Below are 12,129 nucleotides of genomic sequence, written 5' to 3'. Positions count from 1 at the left end.
TTTGCCATTTATAAATTCTGCCACAGTTAAACTAAACAACATTGTACACTAGTGAAATACCTCACATGGTTTTGTTTCTTGCCTATCTCAAACTGAAATAGATAACATGAGTGACAACATATTTTCTTCACTTGAAGTGGAAAGCACAGTTAACACTAATATCAGATGATGTTTTAAAAGCTGAGGTGAAAGCATGGAGGGCAGCTAAAAAATTCAGGAACACTTTCTGGCCCAACAGTGATGGAATTCAGTGGCTCTGCTAAACTGTGGGGGGTAGTTTGTTGGCAGGATCTGGCTCCAAATGTACCTCGAGAGCAGTGGTTCTCAATCCTGGTCCTCAGGACCTACTGCCCTGCATGTTTTAGAGGTAACTATTTTAGCACATCAGAATTAAATGAATAGCTAATTAACAGCCTTGCAAAGAACTTGATAAGGAAGGGTATTAATCTGAATCAGGTGCGGGAAGGGTCTCTGCAAAGTTGTTCTGATCAGGATCCTGATGGGAACTGTCTCCCCCAGGGAAGCAATGCTCCATAGGTCTCAAAGGGTTCCTGAATGGGTTGATAACTTTAAATATAATGGAAATCATAAGCTTTGGCTTGTATAGTTATTAGATTTTACCTCAACTGAAAACTTATGTTAGAGTTTAGACCAGTCTGTTATGCAATATTCTCCACTACCTTCATCTAAACGCCAAATGAGGGAACATATTGTGGAGGAGTGGTGATGCATACCTCCAAACAGAGTTCCAGAGAATTGTACAAATCAATGCCGAGGTGCACTGAAGCTGGTCTGGCAGTATCATCACAACTTAACCCCTTGCTTACTTGATGTCTATTGTTTTGTTATATTTTTCTTCATTTAAATTTTTATACAAACAACAGTGTGGCAACAGTGTGTGATTTTTTTTAGCTTTGCCAAAGTGAATGACACATTCAACACAAAATGATTAAAAGTCACACTCATTTAAAGCATATCTCTCTGCCTCTTAGATCCCTCGTTACATCCTGACATTGCACGAATTGCTGGCTCACACTCCCCATGAGCATGTGGAGAGAAATAGTTTGGACTACGCAAAGTCAAAATTGGAAGAACTTTCCAGGTAGATCTACCTGTGTACACCTCCTTTTATTGAGATCTGCAAGTCAATTAACTAAGATTGTTCTTATTAGGTCTTTACCTACACTTAATTCCTTATTAACTGAAGCATGGCTATGTATATCACACAAATATTCTATCAGATTCATATACTTTTAAGATCAGTCTTGTTTGTTAAGGTTATTGAACATTCATACATGGGTGAGGAAATCCATTTAGGTGATACAAAAGAACATATAGTTTTGAACTGAGAAAGCTGAACTGATGTGGATTTATTGGCCTTTCAGAATTATGCATGATGAGGTGAGTGAGACAGAGAACATCAGGAAGAACCTTGCCATTGAGCGCATGATTGTGGAGGGTTGTGAAGTGCTACTTGACACCAGCCAAACGTTTGTTAGACAAGGTAAGAGAAGTTTGTTTATTTGTTCCACTAGTGCACTGACGCTGATTATTTAATAACACTTATGAATTTGAAAACAACACCAACCTCTCTGAAGCCTGTAACTAAAAAATGTATTTATTGTGCAACTAAAAATCATTAATGACCAACACACAAATGAATGCTTTACATACTAAATTCAGCCTGATATAATACATCTTTAAATGTTTACATGTTGCATACTTTTTATAAGCTATTTAAGTTTTAAAAACAAGTTAGGAAGTTTCATTATTTTTTCATTTTAAAACACATGTGTTTTTATAGGTTCTCTGATCCAGGTGCCAATGAGTGAGAAAGGGAAGATCACCAGAGGCCGACTGGGCTCGCTGTCTCTGAAGAAGGAAGGCGAGAGACAGTGTTTCCTCTTCTCTAAACATCTCATCATCTGTACTCGAGGGTCTGGAGGGAAACTTCACATCACTAAGGTGCAGCAGGATGTACTCAAAATGGCCCTCTTCATATATCATATTTACATAGAAAGCAGATCAATTCTTTTGAGTTTTAATTGACAATTTCTTGGATGTATTTAGTAAAAGCTAATATTTGTTTACAGCAGTTATTCAGTTATGGTACTGTATTACACCAATAATTTGTAGGTTTCCATATTTAAGTTTAGTTTGTTTAACCTGTGTAATCACAACCTTAAATTTTAGGATCTAAACATTATCTAGAAAGCGTGATCTAGCATACCTTAGTATTTCTGATGGCTGATAATATGCTGTAACTTCTCAACTTCATCACAGAATGGAGTTGTGTCTCTCATAGACTGCACCCTGATGGAGGAACCAGAGGGAACAGATGATGAATGTAAGTTACTCTGTGCATCATATCCAAATGTTTGTAAACATAAACATTAAAAAATTCTTAATTTTTAGTACATGTTGTCATCAAACCAGTAAGCATTACAGCTTTTCTATTATGCCATTCATGCCATATACAATGAGTTAGCATCACCTTTTTCAGGAGAAATTAAAAGATGTGAAATGTAAATTACATAGTGTGTTCCTCTATTTTTTGATGAGTTAGGCAGTGTGTTTGAGCACACTGGAAGAGAAGACTGAAAATCAAGACAATTGTGGTTTTCTTGAAGCAAGGCATTGTTTCTTGAGTCACCACCACAACATTAAATCAAAACAACTGCAGGCCTAATTGTTGGTTGATTGATGATTGCTGCATGGGATTTTATAAAGTAAGCACAATAGATTATTGTGTGTGTATTAGTGCTGTGGTTTCATCATGCACCTTTTCATTATGTGGCAACAGATGGAAAACGCTGCTGTTTAGTTGTCAATCTGTTTCAGCATAACTGGTTCCAAAGCATTTGGACTGTTGTTCCACATTTGTTATTTTTTATAACAGGGGTGTCCAAAGTCGGTTATCAAGGGCCACTGTCCTGCAGGTTTTCAGTGTTTCCTGCTTCAACACACCTGACTCAAATTAAATAGATCCTACAGCCTATTAGGTTTTGCACAATGACTCATTCATTTGAGTCAGGTAGTTTTGGAGAAGGGACACATTGAAAACCTGCAGGATTGTGGCCCTCGAGGACCTGAGCTGGGCACCCCTGTTCTATAATGTCTTCTGTTTTCTTGTAAAATTGGGGAAGATTATTTTTAAAAAAACTTACACAGTAATTCTGTATTGATACATGTCAGAAATGATCATGTAAATCTAATCTTGGCATTTTCAGAGTGACGTTAAGAAATATTCAATTTGTGCATTGCAGCCAAAGGGGAGCGGAGCGGCCAGGACACTGAGCACCTAGACTTTAAAGTCATGGTGGAGCCCAAAGACAGCCAGCCTTACACTGTTATCCTTGTGGCTTCTTCCCGACAGGAAAAGTCAGCATGGACAAGTGATATCAGCCAGGTATGTCTCACCACCTGTGAGTATTCATTAAAAAAAATGATTATGGGTGTTTTAGTGGGTTGTTTTACTTTAACTGCAAGTTTGTTAAAATACATCTGCTGATGCCTCTGGACAAATCTTTAATGATGTTCCTGAAGACTTTAATTAGTATTGTATGTTGAGTTATGATTTATGGTCAGATGGTGTAAAAATGAGAGTACAACACTGGACAGCAATCATGGAAAAACAAAGGCAACAATTAATAAGCTCCTAGTTTGTCAAATGTCTAATGTAATAATTAAGAGGACCAGAGGAAGAAAGCCTTATGCCATATGGTAGGAGAGGAAGGGTTTGAAGCTTATAGTATCAATATATTTGTGAACTGACTACCTTCTTGCATAGTTACACTTACAGAGAGCACTTTTTCTGTCCATTTCCCTGCCTTACAGTGCATTGACAACATCCGCTGCAATGGTCTGATGATGAACGCATTTGAGGAAAACAGTAAAGTCACCGTGCCACAGATGATTAAGTAAGACTTGCGCGACACACAACAATGCACATACATTATACATGCACAGTCAGGTACTAGTATCAGTGTTACATAAAAAAATGATAAATGCATGAAAAATTTAATAGACAACTCACACGGTTGTGCTTTTATTCTTGTGGGGAGCCTCAGTGACATGGATACAATCCCCTGTCGGAAAACTTATTCATCCCAGCTAAATGCCTTAAAACAACAATTTTACTTTTTGGTAATAAGATAATGTGGTAAACCACAAGCCAACATCAGGCCTTATTAAACTACTCCTCTCCTCTCACTTTACTCTAAGTGGGGAAACAAACAGCTACCCATATCAATGTTAAAGCTTTCATCACTGACTCGCACATGACCATTATTGTGCTCACTAGAATTTGACAGAATTACTACTGGGACCTAAATTCATGCGAGTAACTTTCCCACCCTCACTTGAATACCCAAACAGGTCTGACACCAGCTTGTATTGTGATGATGTTGACATTCGCTTCAGCAAGATGATGAACTCGTGCAAGGTGCTGCAGATTCGCTACGCCAGCGTGGAGCGCTTGTTGGAGAGGTTGACTGACTTGCGCTTCCTCTCCATTGACTTCCTGAACACCTTCCTCCATTCATATCGTGTCTTCACCAGCGCCGATGTAGTGCTTGACAAGCTCATCACCATCTACAAGAGGCCAATCAGTGCCATCCCTGCACGGTAAGCAAGGAGACTTTAATGGGATTAGATAAGTTCCCTGGAATGAGCTATAAGCCATGCTTTATATGTTAGAAATTATTACAAAGTATTTGTATTTGCGTCTGCAGCATACCATCAGTTTTAAACATAGACTCTAGATGATGGACATAATGTCACCTGTATGCTGATCAGTCTTAAATGACTCTTCATTGATTGCATGTGCATCTGTCTCCCTATAAAAGTCTGTCAATTTGTATAGCATACAGTAAACTGCTCTAACCAATATCAGCTAAGATGGGCTGGGGCCTATGGCATTCCTGTTCCATATAAGTTGATTATCAATGTGGCTCATCCTTAGTTTATATGCATTCAGACTCCACTCTGACTAAGACATATAAAGCGACATAAAAAGGCATAAAACATTATCACATCCACCAGAACCAGTCATGAGACTATCACTTAAAGCACTCAGCCACCTATTAAGTAATATTTAAGTTTAAGCATTTAGACAGTTTAAACAAGGTGAGTTCACATCCTGTTCAGGTGTCATGAATGGGAGAAGTTAACTAAAGAGACCAAAATTGTAAACATGTTATTTTCTGCTTTTAACATGGGGCTGATTAGCGCAACCAGCACAAAATTACTCCACTTCATGCCGACTTAAAATGTCAGCCTTGGAGGATCCCGGTTAGCAACAGTATTTCATAATATGCACTGCTATCTCTTTGGATCATTGGAAAGTTGGTAGTTTGAGACTGCAATTCCTGAAAGACAGATATTTGGGTAAATGTGCTTATTCAATTTCTTGCTAATAGAAAATTCTCTCAGACCAGTCTGTGAAGTATGAAGCTCGATATGGCCAGAAGTTAGCTTAGCTTAGCATGAAGCCAGCTAGCCTGGCAGTGTCTGAAGAGAAGAAAAATCTGTGAAGAGACTTAAACTCTGTAAAATCTAAGTCTCTGGTAACAGCCTGACAAAAGTAAGACCTCTAGAAACTATGTATGTACTGAACAAACAAACTAACATTTTTTATTAGCCTTTAGAGATGAAAATGGTCTTTTGCTTTATGTTATAAAACTTTATGCTTCGCAAAGCTAATTTTGTTCACATGAAGCAAATGGACTTCTATTCTTGATTTTTGGGAACAACTCACCTCTTTTCTGAAAGGCTCCTGAAGCTTCTTGGATGAAAAGGTGTAGGCTATTTAAGTATTTAGACCTGTTTTTTTTTTTTTTTTTTTTGTTTGTTTGTTTGTTGTTGTTGTTTTTTTTTTAAGTATTTAGACTTCGATCACAGAGAATCTACAACAATATAAGCTAGGCTCACAGATAAGAGAGGTACTGTATAATTTCTCTTCTCATCTGATCCTAAACAATAAAGTCAAAAAGCACACCACTCAACACAGCAACACAGCAAGTTAATATTATTTTACTTTTAAACCAGCATGGGATGACTGGATGATTTTCTTAGCCAGTTAATGGATCTGATCTTGTTATTTTCAGAAAAAAACAAACATTAAAACATACTAGCCATAACATCATACTCACATTTTGAGCTAAAACTTATACATGCATTTAAACTTGCTTGTGTTGTTTTTGTAGTGTTAAGATTTCTGAATCACAGCTGTTGCCCTTTATATAACTTTATACATAACTACATTAATGGTCTCTGTTAGCATCTAGGTGGAGAGCTTTTTACAGCAGTGCTACAATGATTGGCTACATTAAACTCTTACAAGTGCCTCTAGGTTGATCCCTGCAACTTGTGATAACTGAGACAGGAAGAAAGTTTGAGATTTCCTCATATTTTCTTCTGAGGATGCAACAACAGTGCTATAATGGTGCAGTGAAGAGGTGGGACTTCCCCAGTGTCTGAATTAGTCTTTGCTCTCACGTGGACTGTCTGTAAGCAGCCCATCATGCTATCACATCCAGTCCAGGTGAGAAGGGACTAGAGAGGAGGCAGTGAGAGGTCACACCAGTACATCCTCTGCCCGCAATCACAGTTAATTGGGTCCAGAGTCCACCCACCTCTCTCTAACTCCTCCTCCTCTTCCTTATTTTTTCTTTACCCTTTTCCATTCTCTCGCTTTTATTTTTCTTTCCACAAGTCTGACCATCCCTCTCTCCGCTGCACTGTCACCATGGCAACCCTGTACTCTGCTGCAGGACCCCACCCTCTCCCCCTCTCGCCTGTATTCTCCCTCCCTCTCTCCCCCATCATCTGCAGCAGCTCCACTGTATTAAATATTGATGGTGGTGTTTTGCACCCTGCTCTCTTCTCCTCCTTCCTCCTTTTTGTCATACTTCTGTCTTGTCTCCTGTTCATTTAGCTCACTTTTCTGACTTAACATGTACCTCTCTTGACCATCGATTTTGCTTTTCTTATTTACTGTTTGCCTCGTCCTTACCTCTCCGCAGAGACAGAGACAGAGACAGAGATTCCTCTCATCTCTTTGCATTACTGTTTTGTGAGTTTTAGGAAGGAGACACAACATGGCTACAGTGAGCACCATATAGGGTTGGAGGCTTCCCATTCGCCCACTCTAAGCCAGCAGCTTTAGATGTGGTGGAATCCACATCCACTATTTTGCTCTTCTCTTGTGCCCTCCCTCTCTGTATCAGTGTTCCGCCCCTGCATTTTTTTTTTTTTACATTGTACCTCTGTCTCCTTCTCCCACTTTCCCTCTTTGTCTCTATTCGGCCCCCTTGTCTCTCTGTTTCTCTCTCCCATGTCTCTGTGGGCCTCCCCTGGGCTGGTTGCTGCTGGCAGCACCCGTGCCTCCCACACTGTCACTTGACATGCTATTTATAGGCCTTCAGAGGGGGTGGCTCTCAGTGCAAGGAGGATGCTGTCTTAAACAATGTGGCTTAAATAAAAGAGGCAGGAGCTCCTGAGGAACCCTGCAGTTAATGTGTTTCCTCTGCTTCTGACACCAAGTACACCATACCCCCCATTATAACTATCTCTTCTTTTAACAATACCTTATTCTGATCACATGGTTTTAAGCTCAAAATTAATAATAAAAAAAGTTGTCTTTTAGTTATGAGAGATGTTCCACCTACAGTTCATCCTTCAGTCTCTCTTTTTTTTCTCTCTTTGACTCTCCCCTCTCCTGCAGCTCTTTGGAGCTTTTCTTTGCCAGCAGCCAGAACAACAAACTCCTCTACGGCGAGCCACCCACGTCGCCACGTGCCAGCCGCAAGTTTTCCTCCCCTCCTCCTCTCTCCATCACCAAGACGTCCTCTCCAAACCGCCGCCGCAAACTTTCCCTCAACATTCCCATCATCACAGGGGGCAAAGCCCTGGACCTGGCTGCACTTAGCTGCTCTCCCAATGGCTATGCAAGCATGCACTCCACCATGTCACCCTTCAGTAAGACCACACTTGACATCAACAAGCTTTACGTGTCGAGCACCATGGCCAGCAAAATCCCTGATGAGGGAGAGTCCAAAGCCGAAAGCAAAGCTGAAGAGTCTGTCCTCAGCAAGCAAGGTTAGGGATTCTGAGATTTTGTCAAATTTCATTGTCACATAATACACAAATCTTTTATAAATAAGCAGTGTTCTATCAAGTTTTTGAAGTGTGACTGTAAATTGTAAACTGTATATTTGTGTACATAAAAGGGAAAAAAATAATTCACTTTTTAAACACTACCCACCTTAATATGAAGAGGAAATGAGCAACCGGTTAAATTTTATGCTTTTGTTTTTTCCTGACTTCTCCCTCTCCAGCTATGTCCATCGCTATTCTGAAGCCTTTACACTTCTTACTTTTCATTATCATTTTCTTTCTCCTAACTGCTTAATGCTATATATGTCCAGATCTGTCTGTCAGTGAGGAATGTGATGAAGCTCCAAGTCAGAGTGATGAGGCTGAAGCAGAAACGTCTCCTCCAAAGTCACCATCCACACCCAAGAATGTCAAATCCAAAAACTCTGGTACAGTAGCACTCTGCCTCCCCACTGATGTGCTGATGCCCTTTCTGGGCTGTTTAAGCTGTTCCATGTCAACAGCCTGTTTATGAGGTCTTTTGATCTACTTATGAATCCTGGCTCAACAGCACAAATGCAAGCATGTAAGAACCAGCAAAATGCTGAGGCTTAGTGGTTAGTGCTACTGACAAGTCATTCTTGACAGCAGAGTGTGTTGGCAAATGCTCATTAATAATAATGAAAACGATATTAACAGGCCCACTGCAATATTACATCCTTATTGCCCACTTGAATAAAAAATAACTACTGGCAAATAACTTGAATATGCTTTTTAGGAAACCAGTTATTAGATGAGCTATATGGATATTTAATGAATGGATGAATAGAATAAAATTAAAATAAAAAGAAAAATGTTTAAAGACAACCAGTAGCAGAACAAGTCCATCTGGAATAAAAATCATGTAATTTATTGACTATTTACAGTCAAACTGGCCAAACAGAGGTGTTTATTGAAGTAATGTGATCTGTACACTTTTTTTTTGTTCATCTTTTTTAAAAAATTGAGCTAAAACACAGATACTTAGAGCCCCTGAGAGGATGTATTTTCAATGCTGAGAAGATTTTTAGTCACTTGTAGTTAATGCTTGATGTCTGCATGCACATTTAACTTTTTAGAGTAATGAAACAGTTTAAAAATGACAAGTTTGAAACCAGATTTTAGCTCAACAACAGAGGTATTTTTATTATCTAGTCATGGCGTAGGACTAGAAGGATGAACACTGTGCACTCACATTGATAAAAGTAAATAAATATAGCCACAGCAGACTTATTGCAAAGTTTTTTTTCTTTTAGAGAATGATGAGCACAGCTACAGCCAAATAAGGGCTTGGTAACAACCACCCACAGCATCCTGGCCCTCCCCGTACCGCATAGAGAGGGAGCATCCACCTCGTAGGTAGTCAAGCACAATTCATCCCCAGTGTGTTCTCTTCCCACGTTGTTGGATACAAGGGAAGCCAGTGCCTTGTGTGAGTAGGTGGAAGGAAACCTTGTACCTTAGCAACCATGTGCGTGTTCTTCTATGCCACCCCCGGCTGAACAGAGGAAGGCAGGGAGGGAAGAAGGCAGTAAAGGAGGGAGGCAGGCACAGTATAGAGTACACTGTCACTGCCACGAGCTGCAGGACATACTGTGCTGGCTCAATTTTAGCTCTCTGTTGCCCTCCAATGGTCAACAAGTTAGTTTGATCGTCTTCATGTTACTGTATATGAAGTGACAAAACGGTCAGGCATAATGAAATGTTGTGTGCTTTAATGTTCTCTTTTTTTGCTGTGTGATGATAAATTTAAAACTATTTTTAATTTGGCTCATTTCTGCAGAATTTTCCCTGTTTTCCTTTAACAATGGCATGGTGGTGTCATCTTGCCGGGAGCTGGACAACAACCGCAGTGCCCTTTCTGCTGCCTCGGCCTTTGCCATTGCCACAGCTGGTGCCAATGAAGGCACGCCAACCAAGGAGAAGTACCGTCGCATGTCCCTCGCCAGCTCAGGTCAGTCACCTCAGAGGCTGGCATCTCTGTTTAACATTTGGGACTTTTTGTTCTCGACTGGAAGTTTCCTGTGTCTACCATTGTCCACTTGTTTAGATAGGTGCCTGAAGAATCAAAGGTAAACTGGTTGCAAGAGCTGTATGTAAAATGTGTGTTATCAATGACCAAATAACCTGCAGCTGCAGAAAAAAGCAACTGTCTTTGTTGGCCCCAAAGGTTTAGCGATTAAGTGTCTTCTGGCCACTAGAGGGCCCCCATACCACATTGAGCCTGCAGTTCTCCACAGCCTTATCAAAGCATACATTTAAACAGTTTTATTTTCTCATTTATAAAAGAAAGAAAATTTGATGTGGTTATTTTTTTTCCATACATATATAGGTTATTGGTGATGATTTTCTGCATATTGCAAACCTGTTATATGGCAAATTGCAGATTGTTTTAAGCAAGAACTTATAATAATGTTTGATTTTCTGCACTCCAGATTAATAAATAAAAATATTCTCTGCTTATGTTGCTTTTGCTTTCATTCTCTGTGTGAGTTATAGTTGTATAGTTCTGCTTATGAAATGCCTTGTAGAGACCACATGAAGTAAAATTAGTAAAATGATTTAAAAATAATGGTATCAAACTATGGAAGTCAGTTTTAATGTAACTATTAAACCTGGTTTTAGGCTTTCCTACAGACCAGAGGAATGGGGACAAAGAGTTTGTTATCCGAAGAGCTGCCACAAACAGAGTCCTGAATGTGCTCCGTCACTGGGTGTCCAAACACTCACAGGTACAGTTTACCTTCTTTCTTTTCGTTTTGTTTTCTCCGTCTACCTTTCATTGTCTATGAAGGAGATAAAAAACACCTCTATAATGACAGTGTTGTTTTTGCTGTGTGCGTCCTCAGGACTTTGAGCAGAACACAGAGCTGAAGATGCGGGTAATTGGCTTCCTAGAGGAGGTGATGCATGACCCAGAGCTCCTGACACAAGAAAGAAAGGCAGCTGCCAACATTATCAGGTTGGAATTCTTGCTGAAATCACTTGATTGTGATAAAGTAATTATACTGGCACATCTGTTTGTAAGTATCCTGTGGAAAAGCATCTTTGTACCAACATACTTCACCACTAAATCATTTGAGATAGTAGAAACAGGAAGTGGAGATGAAATGCATCAACACACAAACAAAATTTACCTGGACAGTACAATTAAATGTTTTATTCTGAAGGAGTGACTGGTTAGTAACAGATAAAAAAAAAAGTTCATTATGGTGTGTAAACTTCATCAGGCTATGGATTTGCACAAAAGATAATTTAGTACCATGTCAGTAAATGAGAAGCTGTTTAATAAAAGCAGTTGTTTCTTTTTGCGTGCAGGACTCTCACTCAGGAGGATCCTGGAGACAGTCAGGCCACCATTGAAGAGATAACACAGATGGTGAGTGAATGATAACAAATCGGGTCACAAAAAAACCCTTCTTACATTTTGAAATCACATGGTGTTGTCTTGCATTGTTTTTTTTTTGCTTCATTTAAATGATATTTGTCAAATATCTGTTTTCAGGCCTTGGAGGAAAGTAAGACTGAACCGTTTGAGAGCCACTCTGCCTTGGAGATTGCTGAGCAACTCACAATGCTGGACCATCTGGTCTTCAAGGTCATCCCATATGAGTAAGTACATGCACGTGGTGTACTTGCATGCAAACAAAGTCAGAGACTTAGTCATGCAAGACAACAGTGGGAGGTTAGAGAGGGTAAAAGAAAGTTGAATATTTAGATGAACAATTTCTTTTATTGCATTTATTTTCTTTTATTTATTCATTTATTTTTTACAGGGAATTTTTTGGTCAAGGGTGGATGAAGAACGACAAGAATGAAAGAACACCGTACATAATGAAAACAACCAAGCATTTCAATGATGTAAGTTTTAACAATACTAAGACGGACGGACGGACGGACGGACGGACGGACGGACGGACGGACAGACAGACAGATAGACAGACAGACAGACAGATAGATAGTTAGAAAGTTAGATATTATTGTGTGTATTTG

General features: G+C 39.5%; 1 protein-coding gene across 1 annotated transcript in view; it reads left to right on the top strand.

The window, feature by feature from the left end:
- LOC121644629 (ras-specific guanine nucleotide-releasing factor 1-like) overlaps positions 1-12,129 on the top strand; it is a 28,488-nt gene that overhangs the window by 11,934 nt on the left and 4,425 nt on the right. The window contains exons 8-22 of the mRNA XM_041992716.1: positions 993-1,102; positions 1,386-1,504; positions 1,805-1,965; positions 2,284-2,347; positions 3,267-3,409; positions 3,838-3,920; positions 4,378-4,626; positions 7,727-8,100; positions 8,430-8,546; positions 9,920-10,090; positions 10,762-10,868; positions 10,986-11,098; positions 11,455-11,515; positions 11,642-11,748; positions 11,913-11,997. Coding sequence (XP_041848650.1) covers positions 993-1,102; positions 1,386-1,504; positions 1,805-1,965; positions 2,284-2,347; positions 3,267-3,409; positions 3,838-3,920; positions 4,378-4,626; positions 7,727-8,100; positions 8,430-8,546; positions 9,920-10,090; positions 10,762-10,868; positions 10,986-11,098; positions 11,455-11,515; positions 11,642-11,748; positions 11,913-11,997 — 2,064 coding nt within the window. The remainder of the gene's footprint in view (positions 1-992; positions 1,103-1,385; positions 1,505-1,804; positions 1,966-2,283; positions 2,348-3,266; positions 3,410-3,837; positions 3,921-4,377; positions 4,627-7,726; positions 8,101-8,429; positions 8,547-9,919; positions 10,091-10,761; positions 10,869-10,985; positions 11,099-11,454; positions 11,516-11,641; positions 11,749-11,912; positions 11,998-12,129) is intronic.

This window comes from Melanotaenia boesemani, chromosome 1 (assembly GCF_017639745.1).
Source record: "Melanotaenia boesemani isolate fMelBoe1 chromosome 1, fMelBoe1.pri, whole genome shotgun sequence".
NCBI lineage: Eukaryota > Metazoa > Chordata > Actinopteri > Atheriniformes > Melanotaeniidae > Melanotaenia > Melanotaenia boesemani.
This window is presented reverse-complemented; position numbering and strand designations above follow the sequence as displayed.